Source organism: Ochotona princeps, chromosome 1 (assembly GCF_030435755.1).
Source record: "Ochotona princeps isolate mOchPri1 chromosome 1, mOchPri1.hap1, whole genome shotgun sequence".
NCBI classification, from domain to species: domain Eukaryota; kingdom Metazoa; phylum Chordata; class Mammalia; order Lagomorpha; family Ochotonidae; genus Ochotona; species Ochotona princeps.
Window position 1 is genome coordinate 66,730,830 of NC_080832.1, and position 21,547 is coordinate 66,752,376.

A 21,547-nucleotide genomic window follows, 5' to 3' on the forward strand; every position below is an offset into this window, starting at 1 on the left:
TGACAAACTTGGGTAATGAGAGCACCTCGGGGTGTTTATTAGGCAAAGTACAGAAGAGTAAAGGTTATATTTTTTTCCTCTTTCATGAGAAGGAAAACTAATTTTAATACTTTCAGAGACAGGAAGGAGAGGATCAAAACTTGAAAACCTAAACTTGTATTTACAGTATAAAATGTATATAGACATGTAATTTAAGAAAATAATGGGTAGAATTTCTTGACCTTGCCCATATGTGAATAATTTAATGGCAACATTATTTAATTCTACCTTCATGAGTATATCACCTTTCTTTTATGTATTGAATGTATCTAAATCATTTCCAAATTATCAAATACAGATTAGCTTATTTGCTTTTAACTTGAAGGTTAATGCAGAAAGTAAATTTAAACAAGGCTTGTCTAGAACTCCCTGCATAGCCTCATGCTTAGGTGTCATCTCTCAGTTTCAGCATTTTGATGCTACTCACTTTTTTCTCATTTCACATCTGATTTGTAATCATGATGAATAAAGTTGCATGTCTTATTTACAAAGAAGAATCTGAAGAAGTTTGCTGTATATAAATGTGTTTTCATTGCCATTGAAAAATTTCTATTGTGTGTTCAAGATATTTAATGTTCATGAGAAATGTAAGGTAGTAAAACACAAAATAATTCGTACTTTTAAATTGGTATAAGCAGCAGCAATTATGAATATTAAAATATTTGTAAACTAGCTCCTTATTTCAAAGCATCGGTTTAAAAATGAATAATGAACAAAAGCTGAAGTTCACTTAATATATCCTGTTGTAGTAAGTTACAGTATATCGAAGAATTCTTTTGCAAACATCCTGTCACTTGATGAGAACCAATGTTTAATTTTATTTGATGGCTGTATAACTAAGACTTGTGGTCACCAGCTATTTATGAATCAGTAGCCTTTTATTCTTTTTGTTCTGGAAGAATTTTCCCAGGTGCTAAGACCCCAAACTGGTTTTTAAAGACATTGTAAGCAGTCATTTAACTAGCTTTTAGACCACCGACTGATCGAATGTCCAATCATTTGTTTCCAGTGTTCTCAGTTCTCTGTGATCCCAAGTACTACCTTTAAAGATTTAAACATGGTGGAGGGGTTCAGTAAAGCATTTCCAATTTACATTTTGTTTGCTTCTACCAATTCTTCTAACAATGTCTTAGGATCCAAGCTGGGCAGTAGTTCATATTTTTTTATGCCAAAATAGCTCTAGCCTGTCAAAATATTTTATGACAGCTTGAATAAAGAACCATCAGAGACCCATTTGAGATTCAGAAGGTTACCTCCAATCTAGCTCCCTTATCAAGAACAAAAAGAAAAAAAAGAAAGAAAACATTGAAGGAAAGAGAGGATAAAAAGGGAGAAGATGGCTCATTATCCATCTGCCTGCCAATCTAGGAGGTTAACCTATTGTTTTCTTCCCTTCTCTCTTTTTCTCTTCCCCCCACCCTCTTCCCTATCCTCCTTCTCTCTTTTCTCTTTTCTATCCCCTCTCTCTTTTTTGCTTGTGTTGTTTTTCATGTTCAGCTTTAGTTACAAATGAGCATCTGTCAGTTTTATAAACTGCAACAATATTTAAGACAATCACTTTTGGATAAACAGTCAACTACAGCAGAATAAATCAAGATTTTTAAGTCCCACTTTCCTTTATACATTCTGCTTTTTTGTTGGTTATATGTTTATTTTATTTAAAATATAATCCGAATGTGATGACAAGCACAGTTAGGCTACAGTGTAATATATAAGGAAATACATTGTTCTGCATATAGTAAGTTTTAATGAGAAGATTGTTCAGTGGCTTTGTTAAAAACAATAAAGAATTTCTGAGGATATAATGTAATTTTTTCATTGCATTAATATTACCAAATATATGCCTATCTCTATCGTGGTCTTTAGCCAAATGATTATATTTGGTATTCATTATTGTGATTGAATTTAATTTAACGTTGACATATCATTATCTGTTACCTGCATGCTTCTGGGTGCATTTTAAGATTTTTAGCTTTTTAAGATGATTCTGTGTTGTTTAAACTTTGACTACCTTTAGTGAAGCATATTGGCTACCTCCTCATAGCAGTTAAGATCTTCCAAAGCCTTATAACTGAAAGTTCATATAAACCATTAATTTTTTAAATCACTGTCATATTTGGTGAACAGATCCCAGGAATATTGTAAATTTTATAACTTTACTCTGTACTTTGTACATCTGGCCTCTACTATCCTTCAAGGTGAAGATGAAACTGTTTTTAGAATATTTCTCTTTGTGTGATAGCAATCCTTCATAACTTGTATTAATTTTATGTATGTGTCAACGGTGGTTGGTCTTTAAAAAAATAAATCAAAAGAATAAGTAAACTGTCTAAATGTTTTTAATATTGCTGTCAGTGTAGTAGCCTACCTGTAAATGAAATGTCTTCTTTTCCCAGTGTATTAATTTGATTGATTGATTGACTGATACATTTACAAATGTGTTTCCAAGTCTATTACAAAGTTCAATATGGCTTGAACTAAGCCATGATAGCAATGAATTTAATTAAACTTCTAGTCTGAAAGGCACGTCAAAAAGTTTGGTGGATGTATTTTGTTGATTTACTGGAAAAGCAATTCAGCCAGTAATCTATGAGCTGGATCCCATGTTACCTATAGAAGCTTGCAGATAATACATATACGCCAACAGACTGAAGTAGTCTGTTAAGACGCTGTGAATCAGGTGATGTGGAAGCGAGTTCACTGTTCCAAGGAGCACTCTGCATAATGAAATTCCTGGGCTGACTGCACAATAAGTGCTTTGCTTCATCACAGTCATGCTTTCTTACATCATTACAGTTAAATTTCCAGGCACCAAAACCTACATTGACCCTGAAACCTATGAGGACCCAAATAGAGCTGTCCATCAATTCGCCAAGGAGCTAGATGCCTCCTGTATTAAAATTGAACGTGTGATTGGTGCAGGTAAGACTGTTGTAGCTTCCTTTTTAGGCTGTTCCATTTAGCCAAGATCGAAAGTCATACATCATAATGACAGGCAAATAATTATCCTTCAAGTATAGAACTTTTAAATTTGCCTAAACTGTTGGAAGCAATGAGGCTGCACTTGTTTATGAAATGTTAAGGGAAAAAGTGAAAAAGAACCATGTAGCAGAGAATCTGTATATATCTGATTTTCTGTCAAAATTTTAAGAAACTGTTCTAAGCTGTTGCTTAATGATTCTGGCCTGTAGTTCAAGAATAAGATTTTGAAATGTCAAAGTTATCTTGAATCTGTTGGAATATATATTCTCCATTTGATTTACTGTCTTCTTGCTAAGCTTTTACTTTTCTTTTGTACTTGTAGAGAATTAGCTGCTGTTCCATTTCAAATCTATGTAGAAAATTAGCATCCATGAATTATTTACACAGTGTTATTGCTATGTGTACAGTGTGCTTTCACAATAATTGTACATTTTTAGATCCAACTCCCTTAAATCTAGCAGACATTACTGCACATAATTTCCAGACTTTTTAATCTTTAATAAATATTTTATTCTAAAACTTTAAAAGCACTAGCAACATTTAGAATTACCGATGTGCCCTTTATGGTTTAATAAGCAGTATAGGTTACACAATGTGTTTTACACCTAAAAGGTGACACTGAAAAATAGTTTGTTAATCCAGTTGAAAAATTATAGGCTGTGTCGTAGAGAGCAAGCTTCATTTCTGCTGAAGAGCTGCAATATACCCTTCAGTGTTATTCCCATCTAACCATTCTTTTCAAAATGATTTTCAGCATGTTTGTAAAATAGAAACATTTATCTACTTGAATATGTTCAAAATAACTAAGGAATGTTTATAAAGTATTTATGAAAACGCATTATTAGTTGTTTTTATCAAAAGAACTTTTGAAGAATTTTATATACTTTGAGAAAGAAAGTAGTTTAGATGTTAACATACATCTGCTTCTTCTGTTAACTCAGGAGAATTTGGAGAAGTCTGCAGTGGCCGTTTAAAACTTCCAGGGAAAAGAGATGTTGCTGTGGCCATAAAAACCCTGAAAGTGGGTTACACAGAAAAACAAAGAAGAGACTTTCTTTGTGAAGCAAGCATCATGGGGCAGTTTGATCATCCAAATGTTGTCCATTTGGAAGGAGTTGTTACAAGAGGTAGATATTGATAATCTCTTTCATTTACTAGAATTTACTATTATTGTGTTTGTAACAAAAGATCAAACTGTGAACATACTACCTACTCTAAATGGATGTACTTCTTCCCAGTGTGTCACTAACTAAAATAATTCTTCTTTTTATGTTGCCACCTCAGAGTAAAACACAAAAATCAGAAATAACAAATGCAGATTTGAGTTGAAGAGCAAATCAAATAGCTGCAATGACTGGCAAATATTTGTATTTAACATCAAAAGCTTTAAAAGTGATACCGTTTATGCTGTATATTTTACATGAAATCTCATTTTCATGAGTGTTTCTCACAAAAGCACTACTAGAAGAACATGTGGACTTTTACTTCATAATTCATGACCATGATGTAAGCAGACATTTAAGGACTTTCTGGACACAGCAACAGCACTAAAAACATCAGAAACACCCATGTGATCAACTCTTCAACCTTGCAAAGACTGAAATGGAAGTGAGAGAAGGAATAATCCTAATATTTTGGTAACAATATTGAAAATAACTTTCTGGATTGCTTTCTTTTTTAATTGTAGGGAAACCAGTCATGATTGTAATAGAATTCATGGAAAATGGAGCCCTAGATGCATTTCTCAGGGTAAGAACTAAAATTATCCTCCTTTCCAATATAATAATATCAAATTTTATTTCAGAATATAAAAAGAAAACATTAAATTTTAACTCATGAGAAAATCGTATCTGAAAATAAAATTAATAAACTTCTGGAATGGGATACTCTAGAACCTATTGGATATTTAAGTGATACAATATGATTTTTTAAGAAATATCCCATTTATCGTGTTAGCTGAGCTACAAAAGATATTGGAAGAACTCTGCTTTGAATGCTTATTTCAGAACATAATAAACAATCCTAAATGAAAAATTCTAACAAAAGTAAAAACTGAGAAAATCGTTTAGTGTCGGTATGATGCGTACTCTGCTCTTCAGTACTGTCTCTGATATGTGTTTAAATAAAGCCCAAGACTAATGTGCAATTGCTAAATGCTGCTTTTGAAAATTTATCTGAAAGGCAGAGTTACACATGGAGAGAGAAGGGAAGCCAGGAACACAGGGAGATTTTCCATCTGCCGGTTCACTCTTCAAATGCCTGCAATGACCAGGGCAGGGCCAGGTTGAAGTCAAGAGCCAGACGCTTCTCTGGGTCTCCCATGTGGGTACAGGGCCCATGTATTCGAAACATTTTCCACTGCATTTCCCTAGGTGCATTAGTAGGGAGCTGGACTGAATGTGGAGCATGCAGGATGCAAACCAGCATTCATATGGAAAGGTGACATCTCAGGTGGCCAGTTAACTTGCAACATGATAATAGAGGCCCCACTAAATTAATACACTGTGATTTTTTTCAGGTGATAAATCCTAAATATTTATATATGCATATTTTTATTCTCGGAAGTTTTTGGCCTAATATGAACACATGTTAACATTTTGGAATGAGAAGACATACAAAAAAATTTTAACATGATCTAAAATGATCTTTTCATCTGGATTTAAGAGCAATCAGGATTTACAGAAACTTACTGCAAAATGATGATGTGAAAAGCTGTCTGATCTTTGGACCATTATCTAGGAAGTTAATTAATTGGTACCAACATTGGCTGTATGGCATTTGAAGGAGGAAAATCTATGAGTTGAGAAAATGAGTTAGAAATATAGTGGCCTGCCTCATTGAAAGCAGGTCACAACCCCAATTGCCAGGAGATTTTAGGGAATCTTTTTTTGCAAGTAAGCTTCCTATTGGAGCAAAACAACGAAAGGAATGAAATGAAAACAGTCACTATAATCATGGTCTACTTCTTAGATGTCCTTCATTTTGACTCAAATATTTTTCTTTTTTCCTTATTAGTATTTGAAGAAAAATGTAATATATGTGTAGGTCTTTTATATATTCTATATACTTTTTTGTCTTTGGGTTGGAAAAACAATTGCTTCCCATTACTAAGATTTTTGGATATTTTATTTTAAAATTAATTTTAAAATTCGCATATGTCCACTGTCCTGCATCGATGGACTTGGTGCCCAGAGCCTATAATAACAGGTGTTGGTGAGATAGCTGGAGTTTTTCAGTGGCATCAGGCTTTTATAGACTGAAGCTCACATAGGATTAGGGAGGAGCTATTGAGGAGTTTACGTAGTTCCCATAAACCTTTCTGTGGAACCCATCAATTGTTTGCACACTCTTGTTTGAAACTATTTTTTTGTTTCATATATCCAATCAAGTGTTCTCATTCAAATGATATCACATCAGCTGTTCTCGTACAAATGATAGGCTATCAGTTGTTATCCTATGTTCACTGTGCTTCTACAAATCATGGTGTCCTTCTACAAGCACATGCATTTGAACTTGTATTATTAAAATCTAAAAAATACACTTTTACATTGAATGATATTAAAATCCAAACTGGGGACAAGAGTTTGGCCTAACTATTAAGACAGTGGACACTCTGCCCATGTCACATATCACAGTGCTTCAGCAAAACACCAGCCTCCAGCAACTAATTCCAGCCTCCTGCTCTTGGACACCTTGGGTGGCACAAGTGATGGGAGACAGCAAGTGATACCTTAACAGGTTGGAGCCTGCCACCCACATGAGATACTTGAACCGAGTTTCTGGCTCCTGGATTCAGTGTTGCTAAACCCTGGCCGTTGTGGGTATTTGGGGCATGAGCTAGCAATCTGAAAATTGTTCTCTTCTCTCTCCTTTCTCTCTTTCCTTTCAGTTCTCTCTCTGTCTCTTGTCTCTCTCTCTCTCTCTCTCTCGCTTCTCTTTCTCTCTCTCTCTCTCACACACACACACGCACACACATATGCGTATATTATATAACAGAAGATTGTAAATATGAAATAGTTAACTATCAAGTCAAAATGTGATTTTTCCCTACAAATGTGAATTATACGTAGAAAAATAATTAAGCATTTTCATCATATAATATTAAAAGGTAAGTATGCATTCCTATTCATCTTGGCTTATAAGTACAACCAGCCATACTTTTGTTTTGTCTTCTTGCAGAAACATGATGGTCAATTTACAGTCATTCAATTAGTAGGAATGCTGAGAGGAATTGCTGCTGGAATGAGATATTTAGCTGATATGGGATATGTTCACAGAGACCTTGCAGCTCGCAATATTCTTGTCAACAGCAATCTTGTGTGTAAAGTGTCAGATTTTGGTCTGTCCCGGGTCATAGAGGATGATCCAGAAGCTGTCTACACAACCACTGTAAGAAAAAGTCTGCTATTGTACTTCTTCGTATTTGTATTTTCCTACCAAGAAACAGGGATAGGTAATGCAAAAATAAACAAGAAAAAATGTCAGTTGTTCTCAGCTATTTGTGCTTACATTTTTCTTCTTTTGAAAGTATTTTAATTGTTGTTCAGATTACACGCAGGCTTAGAAAAAATTGGAAACAGTCATAATATTCCTAGGATATCCAGGGCTGTCAGATAACTAAGGGTTCCCCGGGAGCTAACGCACGCCTTGGGAGGAATGGGTGATGGTTCAGGTTGTTACATACATTTTATAGCTACTATCTCATAATTGTAACAAGAAATGGAGCCATATTTTAAATTTTTAAGGAATATGTACTATACTGATTCTTTTAATTTTTGAAATATTTGAAAAAAAATATTTGAAGCTTTCTTTAAATTCCCGATGTTCCATTTTGCTCCATCAGTAGCTATGCCTAATTTGTCATTTTCTTCTTTTTAGACTTAGGACTACAAAGAGTTCATTAAAATCAATTGTACTAGCAATGAAAATATGTAACTGCCTCTATGAAAATAGATTTATAACTTAAAATATGCTTACAGATATTCAAGATTGGTAGGGCCAGTGTTGATGAACTGCCAGACAGTTACAAATGTAATTGATGGTACCTTAATGTATAACCATAAATTTTTGTTAATTATTATACACAATTTAAATGTCGATTTCTTTTTATATCAGGGTGGAAAAATTCCAGTAAGATGGACAGCACCTGAAGCCATCCAGTATCGAAAATTCACATCAGCCAGTGATGTATGGAGCTATGGAATAGTAATGTGGGAAGTTATGTCTTATGGAGAACGACCTTATTGGGACATGTCAAATCAAGATGTAGGTGCTATACTGAATAAACAAAAAGAATTTAGTACCTTATTATCCATCATTACTGGAAAATGTATCTTGCTAATATCCAATTAAGAAGAATTAGGAATATATGTTTTTTTAGTTTCTGTTATTACCACATATAGTAACAATGATTACAATAAATTTATGATTAATTTGATTTTGATTTTAAATTTGAAGCATCATTTTCTTTTTAATTTCTGGACATAATACAAGCTGACAGAGCATCATGCTCCTTAACAAAACCAGTGATGCTGTGCTTGCACTTCTGTACTGGTAGAATCACAGAAGAAGTAAAATGTATTTGTGAGCAGGAGGAAAAGTTTGCACTTTCATTGCCTTTTGGTGATAGATTTTAATTAAATTTTAATATAATCTATCTAAACTTTTAATATCATTTACCTGTTTAATCTCAATTATCTTATTAATACCAATTATCATTTGTCTACACTTTATTGTAAGCAGTGATTGGTGTTACATGATGGCATTTAAGAATGTAATCACACTAAGTGTATCCTTGGTAATTAGTTTTATATATATATATATATATACATATATATATATATGCCATAAGGCTGTACTAAGACCAAATATGTTGTATTTAAGAAAATAAGCCAGTGTTAATTTTTATATTTCATGCACGAGACCATTTATAAAACAATGAGGCATAAGTTCAAGTGAATATTTCTTGTTGTTACATTGAATTTTATAAAATTGTGAATGTGTTGTGTCAAAAGCATTAGAATATTATTGGATTCATATAGTTCATCCTAAAATGTGACTGAGATTTAGATTAATGTAGAACAGGCTTAGCAACTGGTAAGGTAGCTGGAGTTGAGCCACAAAAAGAAGAGCTTATGCATAACTGATTAGATAGTTCCCTAAGAAAGCACCCAGTGCCCAGAAGTGCAGGATTGTAAAGGTGTAGGGAGCCCAATTCAAGGCTCCTGCTTCTGCAGCAGGGATTTGGGACAATGGTGGTAATTACAAATGAAGATGAGTCAGGGTAAGCTGATGAAAGTCTGTTCTGAGAGTTTCAGATTAAAACAGTAGGAGTATTTAAGGGGAAAAAAAAGCATTACTATTTAGAAAAAAAGGTATGACTAACAAACTGGTTGGGAATAATTTTTTTGAAGTTTTATAAACAGAAGGTAACTGCAGTCAGAATCATTTCAAAAAGTGATCTTGAAAACTGTAGCATTCAACATAATCTTGGCAGTTTTTGAATTATCCACCTAAAATTTATCTAACTCTTATAATTGGCAAGTAAATATTCTTAGGTGACTGAGGTGAAACTGTTGTTGGTAAGGCTGTTTTCGTGATGCTTACCTACGTTTATGCATTGACTGAAAGTGGGAAGGCTTTCAATCAGGCAAATCTTTTGATATTTTGTGTTGAGTGGTAATATGCAACATTTTCATTTGTGGTTTTTTTGGTTTGTTTTTATTTTTGTTTTTCAAAGATGAAAGGCTACATGATGAGTCTGTTTGGCAGAGGCAAGGTTGTTAATATTTGACAGGTCTCAGTGTCAAAGATTTCATGGACTGTCAAAATATGGGCAAACAAATCCTTAGGGCAGAGAAAGAGAAATATTTACATTCCCAAGGCACTCCATAGAGTTTCATTTCTTTTGACACCTTCCTTCTGTAGTAGACTCAAATATAAAGGGAAAATGACAGGAATATAAGATGGCTTAAATTCAAAGTTCAGATAACTTCCACAAATGGAAAATTGAAATGGCTAAGATAGAATAATTTTAATTTTTAAAATTCCATAAATATTATTTATTTTGTCTTAAAAATAAAAAGTTATAAATGCAGAATTGCTATAAATATTGATGAATGTTAGTAAATTTCTGACCTTGAAAATGTAATTTGATAATATTGAAGATCTAAACTAGTATTTACGTTTGGACCCAAGTTTGTGAAGTCTTAAAACATAATATATGTAGCTCAATTTATATATTGAAGTGCATATTAATATTCCTCTCATTGGATAATACTAATTTTTTTATACTTATGGTGTTAAAGTGGTATTTGAACTATTATATGTTTAATTTTCAGTATGCAGATGGAGGAAATCTGTATGATTGAGACAATTCTGAGATAAAATTTTCTGGATGAAAGTTTTAAATGTTCAGTCTGTAGCAGGAATTTACAAACACTTAGATGTCTTTGAGCCCCCAACACGCATGGAATATCTTGTGTATGTATATAGTTACATTATATTTTTTAGACAAGGTTTCCTTTATCAGAGTTTCAGTTAAATTCAAAAATTTTAAGACTTATTTATTTTTATTGGAAAGTCAGATTTATAGAGTGAAGGAAAGACAGAGAGAAAGATTTTCCATCTTCTGTTTCACTGCCCAAGTGGCCGCAATTGAGCTGAGTCAATCTAAAGTCAGGAGCCAGGAGCCTCTTTAGGGTCTCCCATGCAGGTTCAGGGTCCCATGGCTTTGGGCCGTCCTCGACTGTTTTCCCAGGTCATAAGCAGGGAGCTGGGTGGGAAGCAGAGCAGTTGGGATATGAACCAGTGCCCATATGTGATCCCAGGTGTGCAAGGGAGGACTTTAACCATTAAAGTACTGCATGAGGCCCTACATTTGAGTTTTTGAAAGATAAAAAGTTCTTTCTGTAACTAAATGCATTTAGACATAATAAATAATAGAAAAATTAAGATCACTCTATTGCCTTTCAGACAATTATCTTTTTTTTTAGCCTAGATGGATTTTTTTAAGTAAACCAGTTAAGTTGGTATTAGTTAAATTTGGCTGTGAGAAATCTGGGATTTTAGAAAGCCCTCAATTTTTGAAAGCCTCAGATTTTGTTGATCTTTTCAAAGATACCGTGAAAACAAGAAATCTAAATTTATACTTACATTTCTAAGGAACTTCACAAAATTCCAAATTGAATGCTGAATGAGTATTTCTGTAATGACAGTAAAGAAATAGAAACAGGGATGATGTAGATGTCAATGAGTTAGAGAGTTATAAGACTTCAACTTCACATTGTAAATACTATTGTATTGTCTTTCAGACAAGTATCTCTCTTTTTTTTTTTTAAGATTTATTTATTCTATTACCAAGTCAGATATACAGAGAGGAGGAGAGACAGAGAGGAAGATCTTCCATCCGATGATTCACTCCCCAAGTGAGCCGCAACGGCCGGTGCTGCGCCGATCTGAAGCCAGGAACCAGGAACCTCTTCCGGGTCTCCCACATCGGTGCAGGGTCCCAATGCATTGGGCCGTCCTCGACTGCTTTCCCAGGCCACAAGCAGGGAGCTGGATGGGAAGTGGAGCTGCCGGGATTAGAACCGGCGCCCATATGGGATCCCAGGGGGTTCAAGGCGAGGACTTTAGCTGCTAGGCCACGCCGCCGGGCCCACAAGTATCTCTTTTAAAAAATATTTATTTATACTTATTTGAAACTCACATTTTAAAGAGAGAGAATGAAAGAGAGAGAGAGAAGTATTCCATAAGCTGGTTCACATTCCGCAAAGGCTGCAATGACCAGTGTTGATTCAGTTCAAAGCTAGGAGTTTCTTTCTGGGCCTCCTAGGTGGGTGCAGAGTCCCAGGGTTTTGGGCCATCCTGCACTGCTTTCTGAGGTCACAAACGGCGGGGCTGGATGGAAAGCAGAACATGAACTGGGACACGTGAAACAGCACCCTAATGGAATGCTGGTACTAACCGGCAGAGGATTAACCTGTGCAGCCACCACACCTGTTCCAAGGCAACTCCCTTTCATGAAAATGTATCTTGATTAGTACAATTACACTTCTTGTTCTCAAGGTATGAAATTTTGAAATTCTTTTATCATATAGTTTTTTTTTGTTTATAGTAGTCAGCAAAATTGGTTTTCATATTCAAAGTTAAAGCAAAAATTATGAATTTTACTGGTAGGTAATATTTTTTTCTATAAAAAGCTGGGACAAAAAAAATGATTCCTTAAACTCATTCACTAAAAGTCATTTAATACTTTGAAATGTGACAACTAAATTTATTCTCGGCTAAAATTTGTGTTAGGTAGTTTTAATTGTAAAGGTCATCACTGACTTTTGAGTGTATTTTTTCATATCGAGATACAAATTAGGATTTCATTTGGCAAAACCTTGTTAGAATCCTGTAAACATGAGCTGTATAAAATGTGAGTGATGTTTTTGTGAGGCCAATAAAGTGAGAATGAATTTCGAGCACAAGATAGAATCAGAAGTATTATACCTTATTTTAAGTGATTAGAGGTCCATTATAATAAGGTCTTCCTGCACTGCTCCTTATCTTAATTACATTGGCAACTGGGAGTAATATGAAAACACCTATGGCGTTGTTCTTTTGCTAAGTGTTTCCCGAAAGCCTGTGCAAAAAAGAGAAGTTCCCTGTTTCAGCCTCTGGTCTTTCTTTCTTTTTTTTTTTTTTGTTTTTTAAATGTTACTTACACTCCCTCCCTATCCCTTTGAGATCTAAAGGCAGAATTGTGTATGAATGTTTTTCTTTGACTTTTACTAAAACACTAAGTCTGAATCTGGGCAGACAAATCTCAGAAATTTTTTGAGAATTCTAAATTAGTTCAGTGAGTAATCATGTAATCTAAGAGATTCATCCACTCTACCCGTGCACTCCGTTGTTTCCAAGTGCTATAATTGCAAATAGTGCTTTTTTATTCCTATTTGGAAATAGAATTCTTTCTTAACAGCATGCACTCTGTAAGTGTGTGTCTGTCTCCAGGAGCTTAGTCCTTGTCCTGGTGCCAAGTCAAACAAGGAGGACAACGACCGGAGGTGAAGGAACCAGAACATTCAATCTGTCAACAAATGATGAGATAGCAGATATTAGAGTCCCAGGGCTACCACTCTGTTAGGTAGGGTTGTTTGGGGGGCTCAAAAAGGGGATATAAGGAGAAGCGGTGTTTGTATTGGGAAATCCTGAGACAGCTGCAAGACTCTGGTGTCAGGCGCCAACTCGTTTCGGTGTGGTGGCTCTTGAAGTACACAGGTGTTGAGAACACATCCAGCCTGACTAGCACCTCCTCTGCAAATGTTGAGATGAGGAACAAAGCCATATATGCTTTAACATACGGACAAGCAGGACGCCAGCAGTTCAGACCTGAAACCTCAGCTTCCAGACTTCAAATTGAAACAGAAAAACTTCTTGTTTTATATTATTGTTGAATCCTGTCCCCTCTGTTGGAAGCCACGTGATATTGACACTTTCCTTATTTCTTTGTGCTTCAAGCACTTTGTCTCAAGGATCAGTGTTGTAATAGTATACAGTGAGCTATTTCTGAGAAGCAGATGGGACAATGTAAGTTTAAAATAGTACCGATTATGTAGTAAAGTATTCAGTAAATACCTGCTGTGATGGCTAGTTGGGTCCTTGATAGGTTATTTTGTTCTAGCATGCTAACCAAGTAAGTAAATAAATAAATAAACAGCAACAACAAAAATAAATGAGCTACATAATTTTGAGCTTCAGATTGTTCCAAATCAGCTCATCTTTTCCAGTTTATCATCAAAGGGTCTACCTTGGATGATGCCAAACTGTTCTCTAAAGAACAAGGTATTCCGGGCCCGGCGGCGTGGCCTAGCGGCTAAAAGTCCTCGCCTTGAATGCCCTGGGATCCCATATGGGCGCCGGTTCTAATCCCGGCAGCTCCACTTCCCATCCAGCTCCCTGCTTGTGGCTTGGGAAAGCAGTTGAGGACGGCCCAATGCATTGGGACCCTGCACCCGCGTGGGAGACCCGGAGGAGGTTCCAGGTTCCCGGCTTCAGATCGGCGCAGCACCGGCCGTTGCGGCTCACTTGGGGAGTGAATCATCGGATGGAAGATCTTCCTCTCTGTCTCTCCTCCTCTGTGTATATCTGGCTGTAATAAAATGAATAAATCTTAAAAAAAAAAAAATAAAGAACAAAGTATTCCCAGCAACTGTCTGCAGTGCTCTTGTGGGTAGGATTGCAATTATTAGTAGCAGCTTTGGGATTCTAAGTTCCATATTTATTACAGAATATCTCTCTGTTTACATGTTATAGTTTGCTACCATTCTTTATCCATTATATATTTATACGTTTATCTATCTACTGCTAATCCATTAAGATCTACAATGCAGTATATAGCTGGCACTTTTATTTTGTATTAAGATCAATATTGTTTCTCATATGAAAGTGATAATCACTCAATGTCTAGACTGCAATAAGATCACTACAGATATTTATTTACTAACTTTTGTTAGAGCCATTTAGTGATACTGTACTTTTCTCATTGGTACAAAAAAAAAAATCATACTGTGTTTAAAACTAATGTATCCTAAATGCTGTTGTGAAAACTTGAAGTGTGGTCTATGATAAGACCTAGGTTTACAGACTGCACAAACAAAAGGGAAATATCACTCTTCCTGCATTATTCCTTTCAGGACACAAAATGGGAAGTGACAAGCAGGGATGTAAGTTAGGAGATGGTAAAAAAAAGACTAAACTAATTTTAAGAGAATTAGAACAGAGTTCCACTGAATCAGAATTTTCATAAGCTAAAGAACAGCTCATCTCAAATATCAGAAAAACTACCCTTTCTCCAGTGGAAAAATCCCCTCCTTTGTCTATTGTGTGGTCATTTGGAATATATAAAGTCTGAGAAGTAACTAGTTTGTTTATTCACAATTTGAATCATTGTTTAAACGATTTAACCCAAATTTCCAAAATTGTATTGTATTTACTTTCATCTAAATTGTTAAATGCATAACACTTTTGAATCTAAGTATAGTGATTTTCTTGGAATGCTGCACAAAGCCACATTATATTTAAAACAGATTTTTTGAAATATAATTTTCTACATATGTATATTTGTGAGTTTTGTAGGCCTACAATGTGTGTGTGTTAGCATCTGTGATGTACAGCTTTTTAGAATGGATATTTTTAGGAATGTTCATTGGCAGTGATATCCACCATGCAGCTATGCAGCCAAACACAAGGAAAATCTCTGGCTTCCATTATCATTTCAGAAACAACATTGATCTGAACATTCAAGCTAAGATAGTTTCCTCATAATTTTTGGAGGTATATAAAAAAGGTCGCCATAGTTTGAAAGTTTACAAAGACTTCACTATGAGGTCACAATTTCATCATTTCACTAAAGACTTTTTCTAGTACTTAGCCTATAAATGTTATGCTGAGAAAATAGAATCATCACGAAGTGGTTAACTAAATGGCTGTTCATATGTGCCAAAGAAGGCTGAGAATATCTAGGAAATGGATGGAAATATAATCCTAGTGGTCAGCACAGATTTCAGGGTATGAGTTTGTGTTACAATAGTTTTCAAAACTATATCTTTAAACTTTTCAGTATGCAAAAGTATATTTCTATCAGATTAAAGAAAAAATCGATTCTGTTTTATCCAAATATTTCTTCAAAAATGTTTGATGCAAGCTACATTTTGATTACAAAATTTTGCTTTTCCATTTGATATTACTGAATGTCATATTTAGGTATATGTGTCCTTGAAAATATTAAGATCAACATTACTTAAAGTTATTCTTTGTAACTCTATGTTTACCTTTATTTTTCAAAAACTTAAGAATATCTCTTTTTAAAAAAGCATTTATATTCCTACTACTGTTATAATAGGTTTTTTATTTGTCCTTGGATAATATTTTATTAATTTACAATCCCTTTTTATATGCTATTTGCCTTCCTAGTGTCTTTCCTGTTTTGGCCAAATTGGTAACAATGTCTAATTTTTAAGATCAATTTTTAATCTCTATATAAATTAAAGAATAAATATAAATAACTAACATTTGGAAATGTGGATTACAAGGTAGAATTGTTTATGGAGAGTCATTTTTCAGTTTTCATTAACATTCAAGATTGGTGTAAATAGGACCAGAACTTCAAGATATTATTATATATAAATAGGCAGTGGTATACTGGTAAAGCTTTAAAAATCAATTCTAGTATGAACCTTCCTCATCCCCCTTGCTTTTCAGTCTGCCAGTTTGAGGTCACTGAGCTTAAAATTGGGAAATGATTCAATCACCTATCATAAATCAATTTAAAGACTAGCACACCATTGTAGCTTAAAATCACTAGGCACTATGCTTGATATTATATTATAATAGTAGTGTTCTTGGAAATGGTTTTTTTTTTTCAAGAAAATTGTTATATTATGATATCCTATAGAAAACTTTCATTTGAACCTGTGAAGTTTTAATGTGTTTTGGTTCAGTCTGTGTACTTCAGAATTTCCTTTTATTACATACTTGCAGAATTTTGAAACTCATGAGCAAATGTGTGCACTCACAAGCGTATACAGGTAAAATAAAGTTCTGTAACATTTCCCTTTTGAAAGCCTTTGGGATTATATTAAAAATGTTTCCATCCTCTACACCCTGAGCGAATTTAATTGCTGTTGGCTATTGCCGAGTTAACTAGGAAATGTCATCATATCCTGTACTTCATGCACCCTTTAATAACATGCTTTATATTTATAGATGTTTTGGAAAAAGTAAGTCAGTCTTTTGGAAAACAATGTGCCTCCCTCTTATTTGGATACATCATTTTGCCTACCATGCAATTTGTTTAATTATAATTGAACCTCAGTCAGTAATATTTGAATATCCTTTTGGCTATTAGGTTATAAAAGCAATAGAAGAAGGTTATCGCTTACCAGCCCCGATGGACTGCCCAGCTGGTCTTCACCAGCTAATGCTGGATTGTTGGCAGAAGGAACGTGCAGAAAGACCAAAGTTTGAACAGATAGTCGGGATTCTAGACAAAATGATTAGAAATCCAAATAGTCTGAAAACACCCTTGGGAACTTGTAGCAGGTAAGGCTTACCTAAAGGAATAGAGTCTGGAAGAAGCCCAAATATTCGCATTCGTATACACTGATCATCTACTCCAATAGTATACTGAGTTCTGTATGGAAATACAAAAAGCTTGTATATTGCTTAGTTTCTTTTCAGAAATCTTACCTTGATTATTTTTAATAGGTATGTAGTCATCATCGCATTGTTTTCTTAAAAATAGTTTTATATAACATTGTCTTTCTTAAAAAGATTTCCTAATTGGATCTTTAAAAAATATTTTTATTATTTTCCATGATACAGTTTTGAAGGTATTGGGAATCCCCCTTCCCCTTCTTCCCTGCCGTTCGGTTGTCCTATCCACCCCACTCCCCAATATTATTACCGCAGTCTAGTTACAAGTCAAACATTCTGCAACATTTCAGCAACAACAATTACAGGTTCAGCATTCTACTTTTCACCTGTACCTTGGTATTGTAGGTATAGACAAGGTCGAAAAAAATCTAGCATTATATTATTCAGGTATGGTTAACTGCTTCAGCTGGATTTTTTGGAAAAGGCGGCATTTTTATTTTTTCAGAATTATATTGTTGGTTTTTTATTTGTTGTCTTAAATTTTTTGTTGTTACTATGTATATGAATAGTATTGATTTTACTACTTGATGTGGAATTGTTTAATAAAATGATTATGAGTTGAAATATATAAAAGTAATTCAATCAATGAATTAAAAAAATATGCCTGTTTCTTAAGTCCATTCATTCTTTGCACTTGACTTATGTCAGCCTAATGCATATTAGTAGTGATTTAGCTTTGGGTTCCAGGTAAACATAATGATTGTATTGGTAGCAAGTTGGGTACGTGTGGAATTGTATTAAATCCTCCCCTCATCAATCCGTACTGCTACTCACAGTGTGCAGTAGGTGTATCATATTCTCAATAGCACCTTATGGTCTAAACAATTTAAAACACGGGTAAGTGTTTAGAAAAGCAAATATATATTCACTGATTCCAAATGATTCCAAATACTGCTGATGTGAGTCAACATACCTACGTAAAACTTAAGTTCAAGAGTTTGTAAATATCCGGCAACAGAACACTTTAAGGTTTTGTTAGCATATACATGTTATGTGTATATCAAATCAAATATTTAATTTCATTCTATGCCCTTGGACCAAGTTTGTTTTCTTTCTTTTAGTGTTCACAAAAATATTCACTTTTCTATTTTATTCCTATCAAGGCCAATAAGCCCTCTTCTGGATCAAAACACTCCTGATTTCACTACCTTTTGTTCAGTTGGAGAATGGCTACAAGCTATTAAGATGGAAAGATATAAAGATAACTTCACAGCAGCTGGCTACAACTCCCTTGAATCTGTGGCCAGGATGACTATCGAGTAAGCTTAAACTTCTGAAGTTATTTTTAAGAATTAAGTAAAATATATATTTATTACAACAGATATCCTCCTTATATTAAAGGCAGATGAACCACAAAATCAGAGAGAAACCAATCATTTAATCAGTGTTTTCTGTTGTTCAGGCAGTGTGCTAAATAGGTCTTTACATACACATTATTAAACCCTCATCACAATAGTTTTATTAAGTCCATGATTTTGTACCTATGTTTCACTGTGATGAGGTTAAGGCTCAGATAACTTAAGTATTTTCCTCAAGCTTACTAATAAGCAAAAGTGAATGCAGCGCATAGACAGTGTTCTAAACAGTATTTGGTGAGGCTTTTCTGTTTCATTAGCCATTCTTTGATTTAAGTTCCCATTCACCACCAAATTTCTTTCATTGCAAGGGAGAAGTTCTTGCACTGTGTGTTTATTAGGCATTTAAATTTCAATATTTTATTGCTGGTGCCAAAATGCATGAGAGCATCTAATATGATTACTAAGGACAGTGAACATGCTTAAGGGAGAAAGTAATGAAAGGTTAAGAAAGTTTAATTCTATAGGTAAGAGTTTAACAAATTTTGCAAGGTGTAAGATTGACAGGTTTGTTTATTTATTTATCATTTCAATAAAACTACTTGTTAAAATGCTATGATCTTGAAGTTGAAAGAAGTACATTTTCCTTTCTGGCTTCGTTATTGATGATGTAGCATTGGTAAATCTATTTAATATCTCTGAATCACATTTTCTTTGGTTACAAAATAAATGGGTGATATAATCCCTCCATGCCAATGTGTGTGAAAATGGGAAACAAAATTGTCAGGGTTCTACTTAGGGAATCCTATTGAAATACTTTCATGAGAAGGATTTCAAAATTTTCAGATGAGAAGAAAGCAGCGCTCAGATATTCTTTAGCATGTGCTACACTTACTGTCCTGTTCAGGTTTCTTCTCATCACCATGTGAATGGTGTTGGCATATTTACACTCACATCTCCAAAGATAAACATCTGTAACCCCTGAAAAGCTGTTTCCCAAGGGACTGCTATGGAGTATTACAGTGCAATAACATTACCCTTTTTAGCCACTTGTAAATTCGTACCTTTTAGGCTATTAGAAAGAGGAAAAACATATAAAATATGTTTTAACTTACCTCAGATATACACCATTATCCTCAGTATTGCAATTTTTTCCGACCACACAGTCAAATGATTGATATAAACTAGATTAAATATTATTCAGTAACCAATAATATGCTCAAAGTTATTGTACAATAATAAATTCATAACATTTTTTGTGGTCATTAATGCCCTGCAAGTTTTTCTACTAGATCCCAGAAAAATGCTTCAAACTGAAAAATTTCAACCTCAGTTAGTTTCAAGAGTACAGCTTTCTGAATAACATTTTCTACTTAGCCTGCACTAATAATGTAAGACTTTAGTAAGGTCTTCTTCCAATCAGCTTAAAAATAAGCATAGTGACAAATTGAGAGCCAAAACAGAGTTTATAAAAGAATTCAGGTTGATGAAATTATCAACAAGATCAGAATACCTAGGAACTCTAAGAATTGTTAGTCCAAGATAAACAGATCAGTTCATTAAATACTTGATGACAGTTTAGAAACATAAATGCTCACTAAGTTACCTAATAAAAATTGCATTTGTCTTTTTCAGGGATGTGATGAGTTTAGGGATTACGCTCGTTGGACATCAAAAGAAAATCATGAGCAGCATTCAGACTATGAGGGCACAAATGCTACATTTACATGGAACTGGCATTCAAGTATGATAAGCATTTCTCCCTTAGAAGGAAGATCACAGACTGGGGAGAACAGTGCTGGCCTTCAGTGTATGCTTAGAATGCTGCTACAAGACAGTTGGTATCCTTGCGTCCTTCCGACGTGAAGATTGAAGAAGCACCTATAGACTTGAACTCCCAAGTGCCACCAGAGTATATACAAAGGGAATTTAGGATCCACCACTGGTGGCCAGGAAAAACAGCAGTGACAATAAACAAAGTACTACCTGAAAAACATCCAAACACCTTGAGCTCTCAAACCTCCTTTTTATCTTATAGACTTTTTAAAATGTACATACAGAATTTAAGAAAGAATATATTTGTCGAATAAAATCATGATCTTATTGTTAAAAATCAATGAAATATTTTCCTTAAATATGTGATTTCAGACTATTCCTTTTTAAAATCATTTGTGTTTATTCTTCATAAGGACCTTGTTTTAGAAAGTTGTTTCTAGTTTTGGGCCTTTTTAGTGTTGAATCTATCACATATTATATGCGACACTGGGTACCTTTGAAAGAATCTCAAATTTAAAAAAAATGATAGCATGGTTGAAGATATCTCCGTAAGAACATTGGTATCCTTTTTGTGCCATTTTTTCTTTTCTGTTTAATCAGTGCTGTTTTGATATTGTTTGCTAATTGGCAGGTAGTCAAGAAACAGGCAAGTTGCCAAGAGCTCTGATATTTTTTAAAGAGAAGTTTTTTTGTAAGATCAGACAGACAACACACTATCTTTTCAATGAAAAAAAAGCAATAATGATCCATAAAGACTATAAGGCACTTTTAACAGATTGTTTATAGAGTGATTTTATTAGACAGAATTTAATAAAAAGAATTCAAATTTTAGGTTTAAGACTATGTAATAAAAAGAGATACAGCACTTCATCTAAAGTGTTGGCGAAGGCAAGTCTCTGAAAGCAGCAACTATCCAGTGTTAACTAAAGCTTAATGTGAGCACATCAAGATGTTTTCAGCCTTGTAACATTAGGAAATTTAGGAGAAGCAGTTAACATATATTTTATATCCTTTTCTGAATAATGCAGTCCAAATATGAAAGGAAATCATTTTTGTATTCGAACTCCAAACATGATGCAAGGGGCAGTTCACAATTTTCATGACCCAACAAAGACTTTCGCTGCACCGAATATCATTGCAGTTCAAAACAAAAACGTATTTTATTTGTGAACACAGATGCAAGAAACTTGTTAAATGAAACAGCTCTTTTAACCCCAGAAAAAAGAGGTGGTCTGACTTTTTTTAAGCTT

General features: G+C 34.3%; 1 protein-coding gene across 6 annotated transcripts in view; it reads left to right on the forward strand.

Moving 5' to 3' along the window:
• EPHA7 (EPH receptor A7) overlaps nt 1–20,656 on the forward strand; it is a 152,955-nt gene extending 132,299 nt beyond the window's left edge. For 2 of the 6 annotated variants that reach the window (XM_004580376.4, XM_004580374.4), the window contains exons 10-17: nt 2,836–2,961; nt 3,963–4,148; nt 4,709–4,770; nt 7,201–7,410; nt 8,137–8,286; nt 16,919–17,112; nt 18,330–18,485; nt 20,157–20,656. In XM_004580376.4, coding sequence (XP_004580433.1) covers nt 2,836–2,961; nt 3,963–4,148; nt 4,709–4,770; nt 7,201–7,410; nt 8,137–8,286; nt 16,919–17,112; nt 18,330–18,485; nt 20,157–20,271 — 1,199 coding nt within the window. In that variant the 3' untranslated portion in view covers nt 20,272–20,656. Of the gene's footprint in view, nt 1–1,536; nt 2,365–2,835; nt 2,962–3,962; nt 4,149–4,708; nt 4,771–7,200; nt 7,411–8,136; nt 8,287–16,918; nt 17,113–18,329; nt 18,486–20,156 lie in introns of those variants that run through there. The other 4 variants (XM_004580375.3, XM_036494213.2, XM_004580377.3 and 1 more) reach the window with 2 other exon arrangements.
• The last annotated feature ends 891 nt before the right edge of the window (nt 20,657–21,547 follow it).